General features: G+C 40.0%; 2 protein-coding genes across 2 annotated transcripts in view; one reads left to right on the top strand and one right to left on the bottom strand.

Moving 5' to 3' along the window:
- Positions 1–3,636: 3,636 nt before the first annotated feature.
- On the top strand, positions 3,637–18,502 carry CENPJ (centromere protein J). Its single transcript, XM_066570894.1, has 16 exons — positions 3,637–4,014; positions 5,062–5,185; positions 5,986–6,219; positions 6,929–7,076; positions 8,209–8,314; positions 8,608–10,231; positions 11,175–11,307; positions 12,536–12,701; positions 13,754–13,993; positions 14,613–14,712; positions 15,890–15,984; positions 16,664–16,762; positions 16,860–17,000; positions 17,108–17,192; positions 17,286–17,406; positions 18,310–18,502. The coding sequence occupies exons 1-16, from the start codon at positions 3,637–3,639 to the stop codon at positions 18,500–18,502; spliced, it is 3,987 nt and encodes a 1,328-aa protein (XP_066426991.1).
- Positions 15,590–18,798, bottom strand: part of RNF17 (ring finger protein 17) — a 45,021-nt gene continuing 41,812 nt past the window's right edge. Inside the window, exon 38 of the mRNA XM_066570884.1 lies at positions 15,590–15,623. The gene's annotated coding sequence lies outside the window, so the exon portion shown is untranslated. The remainder of the gene's footprint in view (positions 15,624–18,798) is intronic.

The following is an 18,798-nucleotide window of genomic DNA, read 5'->3' as shown; positions in this document are numbered from 1 at the left end:
AGATCCTTCTATATTCCAGCACATTAGCCTATCAATGTTAATGAAGATTTGAGTCTTAGGACAATCATGTAGACACTATATCTGTAACTTGCTAAACCAAAGTCCAGGAAAAATGGTGGCAGTGTGAAAAATGCCAATCACTTGTTTTTAAAATTTTAAAAGTTTACTAGTAATAAAATAATAATAAAATTAGTAATATAATTAGAGTAATAAAAATTTGGACAATTTGAATTAGGACAATATGAGACAATAAGAACAAAGAGTTACGGACAGTCTGGGTACCTCTTTCTGGGCAAAATAAGCCCAAAAAAGGACACATGTTAACAGAGGATTAACCCTTAAAAGCAATAGCCTGTAGCATATTCATACACCTGATACATGATGCATAAATTCCATTCAGACAAAGGATTCTGTCTGGTCAGTGTCAGCTTCTTCTTCCTAATCCTGACGGCCTCGTCATGGCTTAGCAAGGTGGGAAGAAGTTTGTTTCTTCTGATAAGGGAGCAATAAATTCTCTTTCTCTGAAAGATTTAGGTGTCCTGTGGCTGCTATCTGGTGTGAGTACCTCATTCCTTTCTTTACAAAAATATCCCACATACATCGTTTCTATTTTAACATTTTGTTATAACCTAAAACTATATTTAACACACTACTGAAAAGATTAATACAACATAACTTTCTAACATAATACATACAATGTGAAAAAGGCCAATCACTTCTTTTTAAAATTTTAAAAGTTTAATAGCAATAAAATGGTTATAAAAATAATAATACAATTAGAGTAATAATAATTTGGACAATTTGAATTAGGACAATATGAGACTATAGAAACAAAGAGTTACGGATGTCTGGGTACCCTTTTCTGGGCAACATAAGCCCGAAGAAGGACACACAGAGGATTAACCCTTAAAAGCAATAGCCTGTTGCATATTCCTACACCTGATACATGATGCATAAATTCCATTCAAATACAGGATTCTGTCTGATCATCATCAACTTCTTCCTCATAAGCCTAACGGTGTCATCCTAGCTGAGCGAGGCGGGAAGAAGTTTGTTTCTCCTGATAATGGAGCAATAAATTCTCTTTCTTGGAAAGATTTAGGTGTCCTGTGACTGCTATCTCAGTGCGAGTCCTTTCTTTAGAAAAAAATGTATCCCTACATAGCATAGTTTCTATTTTAACATTTTGTTATAACCTAAAACTATATTTAATACACTACTAAAAAAATTAATACAACATAACTTTCTAACATAACACATATAATATTCATCTTAATATTTGCGAAAAGCCAATCATAAAAGACGCCTTTTTCACAGCAGTATAGCAGAAAGAGCCCTATGGGACTACAGGAAAGAATGAGGGAGAATTAAGACCAATCGAAGGCCCCCGAAGAGGCTGCCCCGGGGTTATCCAGCCCAGCGCTCGGTGCTGGCCCTGCCCACAAGGAGGGCCCTGGAGCTCCAGGACACAGCCGGAGACGCTCCCCAAGACTGCAGCGAGCCGCTCTATCGCTGTCTGGAGTTCGGAGGAAAACGCTAATTTAGCTCAGTAAGACAGAGCATGCCTAAAACACGAAATGTCAGGAGGCCTGGGGGTGCATTTCGCCCATTTATCTCTGCGTTCCTCCCGTCCCGCCGCTGTTTAAAGTTTAAAAGGCTGTGAGTAGCCGCAGCTAAAGCACACTGACGTCCGCAGCCTCGCCCCAGCAGCAGAGCGACGCTGCTCCAAGAGGCCTCCGCAAAGGGCAACCAGCGGGAGCACCCGGGAGCCACCCCGAGCTGTGGGGCGCATTCGGGAGCCCGGACAGCCCCAACTCCGGAGCGGCTCCCGCCGCCGCTTCCCGCCCGGACAGCCCCGGCACCAACCGGGGCACGGCCGCCACTGTGGACGCCCATCAACCGCCTTCCCGCCGCGGAGGCTCTTGGGAGCTGTAGTCCCAATCTGCAGCGTTCCCAGGCCAGCTGCGAGGCGGCCCTGCGGCGCTCGAACTACAGCTCCCAGCATGCACGGCGGCGGGGCGGTGCCCGCCTGTGGCGCCGGGAGGCTGTGCGATGGCGGCAGGTTTGTAATAGAAGAAGAAGGCTGTGGCAGTCGGAGCTGGGCGCGGTGGCGGCGGCGGCCTGAGGAGCGGGCCCGGGGCAGCTGCCTCGCTGTATGCGTGGGGGCGCGGGTCGGAGCTGTCGTGGAGCGGGTGCTTCGGGGCCGGGGGTGCGCTTGGGGCGTGCTCTGTGAGGGCGGTGTCGGTGAGGGAGGGCGCCGGGCCCGACACCTCGGCTCGGCTGAGGAGCGGGGCTGTGCTCATCTCCCCACTGTCGACCTAAGTGGGGATCCCTTTGTCCCTCCTGCTCTTCGCGGGACGAATCAGCCTGATCCGTGCTGGCTGCTCCGGCTGGCTCGAGGATGCTGCTGCCGTAAATTTCATGGGGAGGTTTAGACTGGCAGGCGGTCTCCAGAGGGTCTCCCAAAGGGGACGGGGAAAACAGCCCGTGAACCTTGCAGACTTCAGTTTGCCACTGCGAGAATCTGCACCTCGCTGGGAAACACACGGCAGTCGTTTCTATATGAAACATTTGTATAATGTTTCTCCTATTCGCCGTTTCAAACTCCTGTTGAAACTCATTTTGACTGCGGGAAAATGAAGTGAGAGCTGGCTTGGGCTGAACTCTTGGGAATGAGGAAGCTTTAAGAAGTTATTTCCTGATTAGCAGGACTCCTGAACCTGGGCTGCTGTGGTTGTGTGTCCTTGGTGCCATGGCCCCTTCTCTCTGTATTCCCCTGACACGCCACATACACGGGCAGAGAATCATTTGCCCTGGGATTACCTTGAGGAGCACGGCTGAGCAGCCCTGCTCCTGCTGCCACACTGTCACCGACAGCAGTTTTGTCTTTTTCTTCTTAAGTGAGGAAATCCCTCTGGGCCTCCTTCCTACATGAATTTATTCATGTTTTATGGCACTCGTAGGATTTGTTGCTGTATTTAAAATTTCCTCTGGATGGATTGTAAAGAAGCTTTTTGGGAGAAGGAGGATAACAGGCAGCATAGCTGCAGCGTTTCCTTGAGAAACTAAGGAAGATATGAAAATGATAAGTGTTGCATTGAAATATGTGCTGTAAAGTGTTTGTATTTAGATGGACATATCTGAAACTTTGCATTAATGTGGAGGTCATGTGGTGGAGATCTCTCAGCTCATCAAATCACTTCTTTTGTTGCAAGTGTTTAAAAAAAATTCTGAATCTCTCCCAGTACTACTGAAGAAAATATTATGTACAACTTTATGGTATTTGAGATTATGTTGGCTGCACTCAAATCATACAATTAAGAGTTGGATTTTGTTGATTTTCTGCACCAAAAGTGTTTGTTACTTATTATCCAAATTGTTTCTATTGCCTATGAGTTATTTTTGTAAATGCAGTAGGTTGGTTATTACAGAGTTGCTTGTATTCTTTTACTGGGAATCTGTTATTGTAAATTTCTGATTTTGTTTATCTGCTTAATTTCTAGGTGCTAGAAGTAGATAGATAACTGTCCATACCAACTGCCTGGAACTTTGAAAGTTATATTGTCTTAAATCTACAGACCGTGATATTATTGTGTTAATGCTGATCAGCAGAGAAATTGGAATACAGTTTGCAAGATGCCAACTGTTGAAAATCTGAGTAGTGAGCAAAACTTCAATGCATATTGGATGCTCAGTAGCACCCGTGCTGGAGTCTTATTAGGTCCTAGTTTTACTGGTTTGAACTTTAAGAAAGAAAACTTGTTACCTGGACCTGAAAACATCACAGCTTTACCTGAAGAAGTGCTGCATCTTTCAGACAGCTGTTCTGTAAGTGATGACTCCCTGTGTGAAGAGTCTGCCAGCTCTCAGGCACTTCAGCAGTGTACCACTGGAGCACCTTTTCCAGCAGCAGCTGGAAACATGGAAAGCTGTAAACCAGACTTAGTCCATGGTGAAGTGGATGGTCAGAAGAAATCCAGTCACAGTGATCCACTCTTACAAAAGCTTGAACAGGTAATAAATATACCTAGAATTCTTTGACAAGCTTACAGTAAGATTTATTTTGTTCCTGCATATGATTTGTTATGCCTGCAAGTAAGCAAACCCCTTGCAACGAATGTATAGGCCACAGCAAGCTTAAAGAGCAAATCCTGAGTTCCACTTGTGCTCACATGAAAGTTGGTGTGTTCCTCATGATGTGCATTTACTGGGAGTGTGTGTAACTGCTGTTGTTGCCAGGTGGCACAAGTTCCAGTTTAAAATGAAATTGTTCTTAAAAATAATTTTTCCTGGAAAGGTGCACGCAGTTCTAGTTGAAGTTTCTTCCCTTGAGGCTGTGGAAATGGGGTGCTGGTCATTACAGTGATAGTGCTTGACCACAGGTATTGACAACACAGTGGAGTTGAATGTTCCTGTATCTATAGCAACATCTTTTGTTAGTTCTCAAAGTAGGTGTGACATACCTGGCTCTGTTTAGATGAGGGGATATGTTAGTGTTGAATGTGATAAAGTATCCAAGACATAAGGATAAAAAAAGGCCTGGAATTGTAATGCTGTTATGTTACTTTTTTTTTTTTCCTAATGCAAGTGTGTCAGTCAATCCACTGTAAGTTGCTATTTGTTCCCTAAAGCTCTTCCCAAATACTGGATACAGATTGTGTTGGCTGGAAGTCTTCAGCAGAACTTTAGTAAATCCTGCAGTTAAGGACTAAGAAGTCCTTGTCCACTCTGCCAGCATCTACATCAGCATAAATCCCTATATCTGTTCACTGGAGGGGAGAGAGGGAGAGAGTGTGTGTTTCCAGAGTAGAATTCCATTAATTACCAGGTGCTATAAAAGTTTTTTCCTGTATTTTACATGACAGGAGAATACTTACCCACTTTTTAAATATTGTCAGTAATATCAATCAGTGGCTAAATAAATATTAGCTGATTTATTGGTACCTTAAGAGAAATTATTAAGTGTCCTTAGAAAGTTATTGACAATCTATAACAAAATATTTCTGTGGTAAATTCTAAATAAACTTAGCCTCTAATACATTTATTTATTTATTTGAAAAGCTGAAGGAATTGCAACAGCAGAAACAGGAACAGTTAAAGAAACAACAGATGGAACAACTTCAAAGGTTAATGGAAGAGCAGCAGAAGCTACTTAGCATGGTATCTGGCCAGCCAGCAGCTCTTGGTAAGTTGTACTGATGTACATGATGTACTTCGTATAAACTGAAAAATCTAATCTCATTTTCCAGTTAAAATCTGAAAGTGTCTTCTGGGTTCCTCATTTTAAGATTACTTCATTAGTCAAAGATAAATGCTGCATTGCTTCAGTGCCTGGAAGTTGAGTGCTACTGAAGAAGGAATATTGTCCTATTTTTATAAAATGCCAGCTGTAATTGTGGCTTGATCAATATGTGCTATGATGGGAGCCTTTGCTTCAAAGTACATGTATTGAAGTGTAAAACAATTACTTTCCTTTCTCATTAGCTGCTTCTCACAGTACTTTTGGTTGCTTTAGGCTTTCCATGTAGCCAAATGAAGTGGTCCCTCCTTGTTGGTGCTCACACATATCACATTGAGGTGATGAACTGAACCAGGATAGAGAGCTGATCTGTATTTAAAAACAGAGACTTGTAACCTTTATCAGTTTTCCAGTCTTGTTTGCTGGGTGCAAGGAGAGGGGACAGCTCTTGGCTGGGAAAAGCTTTTAGAGCTGAGGAGGGGTACTTTCTGCTCTTGGCAGTGTCAGTCCAACCTGACTTAAATGATTGTCTTTTTTTCACTCTGCCTACCTGAGAAGATTAAATTAGGGCTTATTTTAGGAGAAGAAAATCAGGATTGCCCAATCACTTATTCTTGGTCAGTGACATAAGGGTGGAGGCTGGGTGATCGATCCTGCCCTTCAGTGCCATTTCTTTTCTCCTGTGCAGCAGTAATTTTGTGATACAAATAGAATGACACAGCCATTTTGTTCCTTCTCCTTTCAAGGTTTTACTGTGATGGCTGAAAGTCAAAAGCTGAGACCTGGGCATTCCACAGGCTTAGCACCTCCACCTCAGTTGCCATCATCTGGATACCAGAATATCTTTGAAGACAGAGCTCGTGCTCTGGATGTTTCTTCCCATATACAAGACAACAATTCTTTACAAAAGCTGAACAACAGAGAATGCACCTCATCTTTGAAGAACAATCTTTCAGAAGTGTCTGCCTGTGAAAAGCAAGGTCTGTGTGTGCCTCTGAAAAGGCCAAATGGTTTGACAAACAAAGAAGACAAATACATTACTGCTTAGTCATTTATAGAAACATAACTTGATGTGTGGTGCTTTTTTCCCCCTTGTCTGAAAAAAGCACCTTGTCTGAAAATTCCTGAGAATAATTTTCTGCTACTTATTTTGAAGGTTTTATAATTTTAGTTGGTTTACTTGGTATGTTGGTTTGTTTACTGATGGCTTACAGACCTCAGAATGTTCCTGTTGTTGTCCATTCGAGTTTGGTTAAAAGCAGCATGAGCCAAAAATCAAATTCTTCTCAATTTATGCATATATATGTATATGGAAATATATATATATGTATGGGAGACAAGAAGCTTGATAAGAGAGCTTATCAGTACAGCAGACATCAGCATTTGTTCAGGTATGTTTTTAAGCCATACATTAACAATAGTGAAGCAGATGAACAATCAGAATGGATTATTTAAGGTCTGTGGAAATTTTTTAATGCATAATTGCTTATTCCATTAAAAAGAAAGTGCAAATTCAAATAAGAATTAATTTGGGGAAATCTTAGAACTGTTTTATGTAGCAATTCAGATCACGTGGCAGTGAAGCTCCCTTCTGGTTTTCACCTGACCTGAATGCTGTTTCAAGTATGTGCTGAAAACTGATTTGTTGTTGGAATGAAAAAATACCCAACAACTCTGTTGCTTTCACAGGAAAAACCCTGTGGTGTCCAGAAAAAAAGATGGAATTATTAATGGAGAGTGAAGATAATCACATTGATCACATATTAGGTGTGGGAAGCGCAGATGTCTCTGAAAATTCCTGTGGAGGTGAACAGTTGTTGACTAATGCAGAGGAAAGGTAATTCAACTATGATTATGCATTTTTTATCAAATTACACAAGTTTGGTTGAATTCTGAGTCCTGAAGGAAAGAGTCTGGTGCTCTGAATTTGTGCAATTTCTTAACAAAGGATTTGATGTTTCTAGGTACTGTGGAGACCTGTGGTAAGAGAGGCTCTTGCTTGGAATTGCTTGTGCTGTAAAAGATGAAATGTTGTGTGTTGGATGGAGAGGTGTGTGTGCAGCCTGGGGTAATGACAGCATAGAAGCACCTTTCAGTATAGCTGGGTATATAAGCAGTTATGATTGCTGTTCCCAGTGTGATTTATTACAACCTCCTATCCACTGTTATGTCTGAGAGTAGTAATGTGAGGGAGGAGGGCGGGGCTGTGACTTTTTAGTTTATTATGGGGAGTTATGATTGTTTGAAATGTCCAAGACCAGGCTGGACAGGGCTCTGAGCAACCTGGTCTAGTGGAAGGTGTCCCTGCCCACTGTGACAGGGTTGGGAGGTTGGAACAAGGTGATTTTTAAAGTCCTTTCCAACCCAAACCATTCAGTGATTATGTGATTCTGTGAAATGTCGCTGTGTCTCCCCTGGGGTAGGTCTTGCCTACCCCCAGCCTGCTTCCTGGGGTGGGCAGCAGCATGAAAAAGCAAAGAAAGCCCTGATGCTGTACAAGCAGGGTTCAGCAATAGCTAAAATATTATGTTATCAGTGCTGTTAGCTATGAAAAAAGCTCACTCCATGCCAGCCAGGCCCAGCACTCCTGTGAAGGAGGAGAGGGAGACAGGGAACGTTATCTCAGTAGCATTCCTGAGTGGAAAGGTGATACTGTAGGAATTGGCAGTGTGGCTAAATTATGAGTGGAAGTTTGGTGATTTGTCCAAAAGAAAGGATCACTAAGAAAAGCAGTGAAAGAAAAAGCAACAAAACCTGCACACAGTGTCTTTTAGATATGTATATTAACTATTGCAGGGATTGGATAAACATGTAGTGTTAAAATGCATTTCTGAAATTATCTTAATGCCTAAAGCACCTCAGAATTTCTCATCTTTTATGCAATTACACCATAGGTCTTTGACTACCAGTGGTGTTAAACATAGTTATTTTATACAGAATTGTAAGAGTTGTTTTTGTACTTACTCTAGACCTATTAAAGCTGCAATACATGGGAAGAAACAAACTTTTGAAGAATTCTTGGAAGAACAGATACAACTAGAAGAACAGCGCCTGGAGCAAACCCAGCAGTTACAGGTTATTGATTATTTAAAAACCTTCATTCTTCTTTATATATTATGCCAAGATGTGATAGGTGCTTTAAAAGTGTACAAGGAAGATGCTAGCAGGGAAAGCTAACACTGAATGCAGCATTCACATTCTGAAAAATAATAAGCCTCCAATACTTCACTTGCTTAAGTCTTCAGAAATCCAGTAAAAATGTACCATGTAAATTTCTACTGATATCTGGGATTTATTTGAAGAAATCTTCAAACTGTGTAAGAAGCTTTTTAACATTTTATTGTTTGCTTTTCTCTACTCATTTTCAGGAGACAAATGGATCAGCTGTTCAAAAACCAGTGATCAAAAGACCCTTCCTGAAAAGAGGGGAAGGTTTAACAAGATTCACTAATGCCAAGTCTAAAATGACAAAACTTGGAGAAAACACCTCAAAACTTCAACAAAGGGCTTTAGATGATAGAAATGCTATTAAAGTGGACAGATTACAAATACAGAAGAAAACTGCACTTCCTGGCAAAGAACTGGTTTCTGAAAATCCTTTTGTACCATGTAAAAAATACAGCCACCCCCGTAAAGTAAAACATTGTCCTATTCAGAAGACAGTGGTACTCAGGAATCACAATGGAGAAAATATCTTGCCATTAGAAACAAGAATGCAATCAGGAAAAAATCATGATGGACAGATGAGAGATTCTTACCCACCAGAAATTAACAAAAAAATAGGAAATACAGAGAACAGAGCAGAATTTGCTAAGTCTAACACTGGCAAAATCAAAACCAATTTACCTGGTGCTGAAAAGTCTCAGTTGTCTCAAGAACTGACCAGTGCCTTTTCTAATTCTAAATGTCCCATAGGTCACCCTGTAAAAGATTCAGAACTGTCTTTTGAACTTTCATTTCAGAATAAACTGGAGAACTGGGAAAAAGAAAAAGAGAAAGAGAATCTAGAATTAGATGAGTTTTTGTTTCTAGAACAAGCTGCAGATGAAATCTCTTTCTCAAGTAATTCCTCATTTGTGCAAAGGATCTTGGAACGAGACCAGCAAACTTTGAAAGGTCGTAGGATGTCTTCTACTCCTATCAAGGCAAAGCAGCAGCAAGTCAAGGTGCTGGCTGTGGAACTCACAGATGAGAGAAATAAAAGGGCAGACTGTGTGGCACAGGAAAATACAAATGATAGCCCAGTTATGCATACAGCCTCAAATTCAGGAACAGATTTTAGAATGAAGGATCTATTGAGTAAAACAGATGGTGTAATATTTTCAGCTTCTTCCATGAAAGCAGCTCCTGCTTTAAAAAGTAATCACTGGATTGTAAATGGAGATAAGAGTGAGGGCAACAGTGATACTGCTACAGATTCTGAGAGTGAATTTGGGGCCACATTGAAGCATGACAACAAAGATGCTAAGACAGCCCTCATGAACCACGAAGAAAGTGATCCAGAATATTTTGATTGTGGAAGTTCTGTTAAAGACATCAGCAAAGAGAGCAAAAATGGAGATGCTGACCTTGGGTTGTCGGACAAAGATTGTGGTGCCCTGTCAAAGCAAAAGATTAGAAAAGCTACAGATGATCACAGAAGCATGTTGTGTATAAGTAGGAATAAATTTGAGTTTGATGATGAAAGAACATGGAGTGATCTTGATGAAAATTATGTTAGCATTGATTTACCTGAAAAATATACTAAAACACCTTTGCAGATGGACTTTTCCTTTAAGAATAGTACAACTGTCCCAGACAAAGCAATAAAGAGGAAAGTTGCCTCCAAGAAAGGAGATGAAATGTCCAAAGAGTTTGCAGTGGACAGTGATTCAAATGGACCTCCAGTATCAAACCTGATGATGAAACTGTTTCCTTCACTGAAGCCGAAGCCAAAGGCAGGCTGCCATGCAGAGCATGAAACCAAATCAAATGTGGAGCCAGAGCTGGCAGGTGAGGGAACAGCAATGGGTAGGAGGTGGTGAGGAAGGTGTGTTGTACAAGTGTTCCCTACTAGTGCTGAAGCTCCAAACTGAAGTTACACCAGAGGGTTTAAGTACAGGCTTCTGCTGTGAGAACCCTCCCCCTGCATCTCTGGCTGCATGTCTGATGCTAGATACAAGAATTACACAGCTTGCAGAATGACTCTGATTGGTGAAAACTTCTTTTAAAAAATTTATTTATTTAATTGGTGGGTTTCTTTTTTCTCCTTCCCTCTGGAGGCCTCAGCTCATTGAAGTAACTTGATGGGAAGCTGCTTGATCACTGTTTCTGAATGAAGGAAAATAGCAAGGGCAAGCTGAAAATGAAGTGGTACCTTCCTTTCCACCACAGTGGATTTATACCACAGTAGGGTAATGGGTGTGAACAGATGGGTGTGAACAGACTTTGTAGTGACTAAAACTTGAAAAAACTTAAAACCATAAACTTTGCTGTTTAATATACCCTATACCATCATGCTGTGTGTATGTACCTGGCACATATATGTGGTATGTACCTACACATGTGCCATATACACTCATTACACCCTTATACCTTCATTTTATTTCTCTGGCTTGATATGAAGCCCTTCAAATTCCAGTTCCAAATATAGCTTTAGTTCTACCAAGATGAAAGGTACATTCAGTACTTAAAGTACTACAGAAGTAATGGATCTACTCCATATTTGTAAATAGTGCCGTGTTTTCAAACATAACTTCTGTGTTATTTGGATAGTAGAAATTTTTTTTCAAAATTACTGCTATCTCTAAATGGTATTTACTAGGTCTCTAAAAATAGTATTTACTTATTTTTGGGTTTTTTTTTTTTAACAATTTTTAAGCTGGTGTGTGATACTTGTTCACTTCAGTCTTAGGAGTGCCATTTGGATAATGTGCATGTGACTGTGCTTTGACAGGCAACACTGTTCCATCCCAGCTATTGAGAGAGAGACTGGCTGAGTTGGAGAAGGAAATTGAGAGATTCCGAGCTGAGAACACGACTCTGAGTAAACTCCGTGAAGAAAGAGAGCACGCCCTGGCAAATATCAGGTAACTTTTACTCAAAATATTTTGGTGCATTCACTTTCACAGTGTGTTGCAGACTCTTCCAAAGCCCAGTGACCAGCAGCACAGGTAAACTGTCGGATCGGCGGAAGAAATGCAGCACTCAATATGAGTGATCAGCAAGTCTCCAAGTTTATTGATAGTTCACACATATTTATATTGGTGTTAATGAAGCTTATACATACTGCAAAGCTGAGCTCATTATGGGTTAATTACTTATCGGGCAACCACACCTGCTTCTATATTCTTATGGCTATTTTGTTACTACTTCTACATTCTTGTGGTTATTTTGCTGAAACCATCATCATATTTCTGGCAAAAGATCCTCCCCCATCCTAATGTTGCAGCAAGGTCACATCAGTGATTGGACACTGACTGCTGACTCCTAGACTTGCTTTCTTCTGTCTTAATCAGCGGTATCAGGTCGACGTGACCTTTCTCAGCTAGCCAACTGTCCACAAAGCTCTCCACAGTAAACAATTCAGGTGCTTCAGTTACAGCAGAGATTGGTCTATACACAAGTTGTTGCTCTATGTGTATGTTAAACTGTAATTATTACATACAATTTAATAGTGTTAAGAATCCCTGCTCAGTTAAAATGATGTCCCTAAAGGCTATATTTTGGAGAATGTATACTTTTGTTCTAAAGGATAATACAATCCTGAATTAGCCCTGCAGAACTGGTCTTAATGCTTTTGCTTTGGGTTTCATATTGGTGTGTACACACTGAGAATCTTTTAATTTGAACAGGGGCATTTTTAAGTGGCATATAGAACAGAATAATTACCTCTGATGACATAAATGGAGCACATCTGTTCCTACCACAGCCACTTTTGTTTTGTTCGGGAATATTGTGTCTTTGGCTAACATTTAATTTTTGACCTCCTATTAGCAGATTCTTTTCTCTGATGTTTTTGGGGGATGGTGTTCTAATGTTTTGAAGAATGTGGCAAGATTTTGGCCAAAGCTTTTCTAAATTCAGGATAATATTTGTGACTAGAAGATATAAAAATATATATTATTGGACTTCAAACACCTGCTGTGTGACAATTCCTACCCTTAAGTAACTAATACAGTTTATAAGTAAGTCTTCCTCAGGGTAATAGATGCTGAACTGCAATCTGTTACCACAAGACACTGAGTCTTCACTTTCTTAAAATCCAGATATAAAGGAGATTTGGGCTAAAACAACAACTTTGTTTCATAATTACAGGAAAGAAATTGCAGACTTTGAACAGAAGAAAGCCCAAGAACTGGCTGAAATAGAAGAATATAAAAAAAAGGAAATTAAAAAACTGCAAAAGGAGCGTAAAGTTTTTGAAAAATACACCACAGAAGCTAGAGCAATTCCAGATAAAAAGGAACGGGATGAAATTCAGGTATAAAAATATATTATTATTCTAGTCCACATAGGAACATGTAAGTTCACTTAAAGGCAGTCAAGAACTAAATTCTAACTTAGTTCAAAGATTATAGGTGATTTCAAGATGGGAACTGCTAGCAGATGTCGGTTAGTAAGGTGAATTTGGCAGTGCTGGATTAACAGTTGGACTCCATGATTTTAAAGTTTTTTTTTTTTTTCCAATCTAAATTAGTCTAATTGAGGAAGGGAACTAGTCTTTACAATGCTGTTTGATGGTTTTAAGGCAAAAACTCCTCATGAGTAAATCTTTTTGTCACATTTCCATGCTAAAAACTGCTAGTAACTGATAGAATGACCTTCAACTTTGAAACAAAATTACTGACGTTAAAATATTAAGTTGTAAGTTTTTATTCATGGTAGTCGATCAAAGTGCCAACTAGAACTCCAGAAGGGTTTAATTCTCTCTATAACTCTTGTACAGTCTATGTAGTAATCTTCTACAATTTTCAAAGTTACATTTTATTATCACTTATTGGTCTTTAGGTATCAGTGATGTAAGGAACAAGATCTGTTTCTTCCTTCATTGTCAGGATGTATGGTATATGAGATGCACAAACAAGCCATATCACACAGGGAGTTCCATCTTCCTTCCCTACAAATTTCCCTTCAGAAAACTGAATTGACATTTGCTAAACTAGGCAGATTTGCATGTGTTTTTGTGTGTTTGTGTCCTTCCTATTTTCTGTGCCAAGATTTTTGAAGGACCCTCCAAGGGTAGCATTAAGGATTTTGTGTTTCTGTCTCAAGTGTTTTTGTACTGGCCAATCTAGGAAGTGTAAAAAATGCCAAGAAAGCAAGAAAAACAATTCCTGTGATTGGAGTAGAGCTTATAAAGTTGGTAGTTTACACTCTTTCAGGAAAGAAAACTCTTCCTTACCTTTCACCTTTGCACTATTAAGCTGATTTGACTTTTTTGCCACTTATGCCTTTTTTCCTTGTGTTTGTATTTCTATTAGAAACTAAAATATATTTTATTATATTAAAAATGAAAACATGCATTTTTCTAAGGCTTTAAAACAGCAGATTGCAGAGTTACAGGAAGATCTAAAACGAAAAGAGGCAAAATGGTCGACTACCCATCGACGCCTTAAAGATCAAATAGAAGCTTTAGTAAATGAGAATTTTGAGCTAAAAGAGGAAATCAAAATTATGGAGAAGTTTCGTCTAGAAGCCTGGAAGAAAGTAGAAGCTGCTAGAAGCAAGAAAAAAGTAGAAAATCCTGGGATGAGTCTAAATAGAGCAGAATCTGTAAGTTATTAATCTTGGTGCTTTAAATATATTTGTGTGAGTACTGGTGGGTTTTCTGTTATATAATTGGACTCTAATAGCTACAACTTAGCTGTTTTCTTTTAATTTACTTCTGTGGGGACTACGCTAGTGGTGACAGACACAGAATTTTGTTAATACCATATTCTCTGCAAATGTCAATGCTCACAATATGCAGTATCCCTTTTGTTGAGGAACTCAACTTGGAAATAAAAAATTATGCAGGTATGAAAGAAAAGTAATTGATGGAGTCTAAGCTGTGAACCTCTGCCCCTTTGGGATCAACCAGGCAAACCAAGCAGTTCACAATTGTCTAAAGCAGTTATATTAAGTTTTGAAACTATAACTATTATTCTGGATTGCTTGCATCAAATTAACATTTTGGAGCTGTTGATAGCAAAGGAGCTGATGGAGGAAGAGTTCCAAAGTGCAGCTTGGGCTACATCACACAAGCCCTTCTGCTGATCAAGTCTCAAAACTGTATAGTTTGTGAAGAAACTTCCAGTAAATCTAATGTCAGATGGTCTATAAATTTTATTGACTCTGTATGAACAGTTACAATTACATGTCACATAAACCACAAATACTTTTTTTCTTTTAGTGTCTACCAAATAGAGGCCTAAAAAGTCAAAGTGCATCTCCGCTTCTTCCAGTACAGAAGTGCAGCAAGATAAACGGCAAAAGTTATTCACAAGCAAAAGGTAAAAATATTTGTCTATGCAGAGAATTCTGTTAAGTCTTAAAAATAAAATGAATGTGAAGTTTTGCTTTGTGGAGTGCATTACCACCTCAAAAGGAGGTAAGAGTGGGAGCTGTCATGGGCTTGAGCATATGGATAAATACCTCACAGGGTGGGATTCTGGAGAAAGCTGTCATCTCACTCCAGTTCTGGAGTGAAAAATGCTTCTGGTTATACATGATGGTCTGCAGCACTGCAGAAGCTGCTTTCTGTAATCAAAAATGACATTCATCACTGGTGTTCTCCAAGCTGCCGGTGTTGGTTAGATCAGAGTCACTGAATGGTTTGGGTTGGAAGGGACCTCCAAGGTCATCCAGTTCCAACCCCTTGCCACAGGCAGGGACACCTTCCACTAGACCACAGGTGCTCAGGGCCCCATCCAGCCTGGCCTTGGACCATTCCAGGAAAGGAGCAACCTCAGCTTCTCTGGGCTGCCTGTTCCAGTGCCCCACTGCCCTGACAGTGAAAAATGTCTTCCTAATGTCTAGTTGAGTGTGTTGATAACATCAGAACTGCTGTGTCTCTTCAGAACCTTCCATCAGCAGATCTGTAATCATATGGGCAATGCTGTGGCAGGTGTTCCTTGTTCACAGTTAGTTAGTGTCTGCTTCCTAAGGGATAATCACATATGGAAAGTAACTGCAGGGTACTTTTTTGACACGTCTGACAGCTCATCCAACCATCATGTTATCTGTTACAGGAGTATGTTCCAGAATTGAAGGTAGTTTTATTTTGGTAGTTTGATTGGAGAGACGTGGAAAAAATATGCTGATCAGTTCCTGTTAAAAGCTGACATTCATCTTCCTTTGTTCATTATAAGGCATCACTTACAGTGTTGTCTAAATTTGTAGGAGGGGCAAATCCTTTGTAAATCTACAGAGATGAAATAGGAGAGAAAGTGCATTAAATGTCCCTTGTAATAATTCTTCAATTCTAGCTTCTCACTGACACACAAAACAATGTCAGTGATTGATTCTTTTCTGGGCATGTGCTTATCCTTTTAGTAAATACCCTGCTTTCAGTTTCCACTGCAGTTAAGAAATGTGGGTGTCCTGTACAGCTTGACCTCCTATATAATTGTAACTCTTAAACCACACTTTAATTTCTCTCCAATATAACTATTACATGTGTCTCAGTAGGAAAACTTCCTAGAACACCTGCATCAGGACCTGGTAATGAGAGAAACACCTCTGAGGCAATGACTGCACTGGAAGATTCTTCTCAGACTTTTATGGTAGTAAGTCCTGCGTGTTGATTTGATTTTCAAAGCAGGGAAGAAAAAGCCTGAAATGGAAAAGTTAATGAGTATCTGGAGGGTGACTGATGAGGCTGTTAGCTTTTTATGTTCTTCAGCCTTTATTGTTGTAACAGAAAATGGCTATGTACCAGTCAATGAGGAGTGTTTTACCTTTGTCTAGTAGTTGCATTATTCTTTGGCTCAGGAAAAATACAAAGTAATAATCTCCTGCTCTTTTGAATTTTTTACCTTTTGGAGGGCTAAAGAAGGATGAATGTTCATATGCCCCCTGTGGGGCAACATGTGCAAGGATCTTTTAAATAGTTTAATTATTTCTTACATTATTTGCTGTAGGTTACACTTAGGCTTTAGAGAACTTGATCGTTTCATACCATGATGTGGATTTCTTAAGGAAATTGAGCTCCATGTTACAGCACATCACTGAATTCCACTTCAGTCCAGACTACAACTGGCCACAGATATCCAATGATTGCTCACCCTCCATCTATTGTACCACCTGAATTACATTTGGAGTTGCTTAAACCCCAGATTGTGTTTATGCCTCCCCATACTCATCTTCTGTCTGTGATGCTCCTTGTTTCCTAAAATATCTGTCAGACTAGGAAGAAAGTATATAAAGACAAAGCTTGATTTGAGTTTTTGATTGTCATCTCAGGACACCTCTCCTAATGAAGCTTATGTGTCACCACCATCTGCTCCTGCATTTACAGGCAGTGAAGAGATACAGAGAGAAACTGCTTATCCTGATGGAAAGGTAAAATGAGAGCTCGGCACTTGGAAATTCTGGAAGACAGCTGTTGGGAAAGATGAGTGTTAGGGCTCAATACTGACCTCACTTGTGTTTTCATTAGGTTGAGAAGGTTTTGAAAAATGGCTGTCACCTTATATTTTTCCCAAATGGAACATGCAAGAAAGTGGGCTCTGATGGGAAGACCATAACTATAACCTTCTTCAATGGGGATGTGAAACAGATTATGCCTGATCAAACAGTGGTAGGTATCCTAGCTCTGCATTTTTCAATAACTGCATAGTTATCTGCATGTGTACCCTCATTTAAAACTTCTCATTAGTTACACTGAATCTCAACTGTTGTCTGCAGATTTATTATTATGCTGATGCTAAGACTACTCACACTACATACACTGATGGCTTAGAGGTCTTGCAGTTTTCAAATGGACAAATAGGTAAAGAAATCATCCAACCCAACTGTCAGAATTATTGCCCAGATGTAGGTATGTATTTATGTAATAAGCATATTGTCTCAAAATACGTTTCAGAGAAGCATTATCCTGATGGCAAGAAGGAAATAACCTTCCCTGATCAGACAATTAAGAGTCTATTTACAGATGGCCAAGAAGAAAGTATCTTTCCTGATGGCACTGTTGTTCGTGTGCAGCGGTGAGCTTTTCCTTCTGGGGTTCCCTGGGCTGGGCAGGGGATGGAGCACCTGGGGCTCAGTGACAGGAGCACTATATGCTGATAGGTGTTTCTGCATCTCCTGCACGCTTGCATTTCAATCGACTATACTGTGAACACATAGTTACTGCTCGAGTTTTGGGGTTTTTTTTGTTGATAGCATGGAAAAGGTATAAAGACAGTGTACTATCTCATACCCTAACCTAAGAGACTTCTCTGTAGGGGGATAGAATATAAGAAAATAAAGATAGTGTAGAAAGTAATCTTACCCCTAAGGAGTTGCAGTTGGGCCAATTATCAAAGATTAGGAACAGGCCTGACTTTAACAGGCCACAGCTGTAACCAATGAGAAGATGCTATAAAAGAATGGGGTGGCTGGTTGAGAAGGGAACTGGACTCAGTTGGCTGCTTTGTGAAGAAGAAAGTGTCAGTGCTCTGAGGAGCTGCCCATGAGAAACACCAAGAAGTTATGAAATTTTTGAGATAAGGAGACAAGTATGGAACCCCTGCACTAAGATGACAACAATTCTTTATTTGTACATAATTCTAGGAAAAAATATCTAGGAACCTGGCTGGTGTGGGGAACAGGTGTGACTGACAGCAGATAACTGACAGTGCTCAAAATACCAAGTTTTAAACTTCCCTTGGACTTCAGCAGTGATGGATTTGATGCAGATAAAGTGCAGTGGAGGTTCTCAAGTATAAAGAAGTAATATCAGTTTTGCAGAAACAGGTTTCTGAGTATGAACCAGCTGAAATACTTAACAGATTTTTCCACAAATACTGTTTTCCTTCATTTAGGCTGACATATCCACCAATGCTGGTTCTGAGACTAATCTTACACCAATGCATAATCCTTGGGGTTTTCTTTCCCCTTTAATGCAGAGATGGAACCAAAACTATAGAGTTCAATAATGGCCAGCGAGAACTGCACACGCCACAGTTTAAGAGACGGGAGTATCCAGATGGGACTGTCAAGACTGTGTACATGAATGGACAGCAGGAAACCAAGTATGTCTCTGGGAGAGTCAGAATAAAGGACAAGGATGGTAATATTATCATGGACACCAAGTTGTAGACCATGTCAAAACTGCTGAAGTGTTAGCACATCAGCAAAAATAATGTACATTTCTGTAAACAAGTGGAAAATCTTAAAGCTTGTTCTGTATATATTATTTATAATTTTCTCTAAATAAATTTATTTTTCGGTGGGTGCTACTACATCAGCACTTTGGCTAATTCTTTTTTCCCATTTCTATGTTTAAGAAAGAGTTTATTGATTTGGTATTCAGCCATATGGCAATAAAAAGGTGTTTTTTACATCAGCTGTCAGTGAACACTCAAACAACTGCAGACCATGCCTTATTTTGGACA

Source organism: Molothrus aeneus, chromosome 2 (assembly GCF_037042795.1).
Source record: "Molothrus aeneus isolate 106 chromosome 2, BPBGC_Maene_1.0, whole genome shotgun sequence".
Taxonomy (NCBI): domain Eukaryota; kingdom Metazoa; phylum Chordata; class Aves; order Passeriformes; family Icteridae; genus Molothrus; species Molothrus aeneus.
The sequence above is the reverse complement of the archived record's forward strand: the minus strand, read 5'-3'. Positions and strand labels throughout refer to the sequence as shown.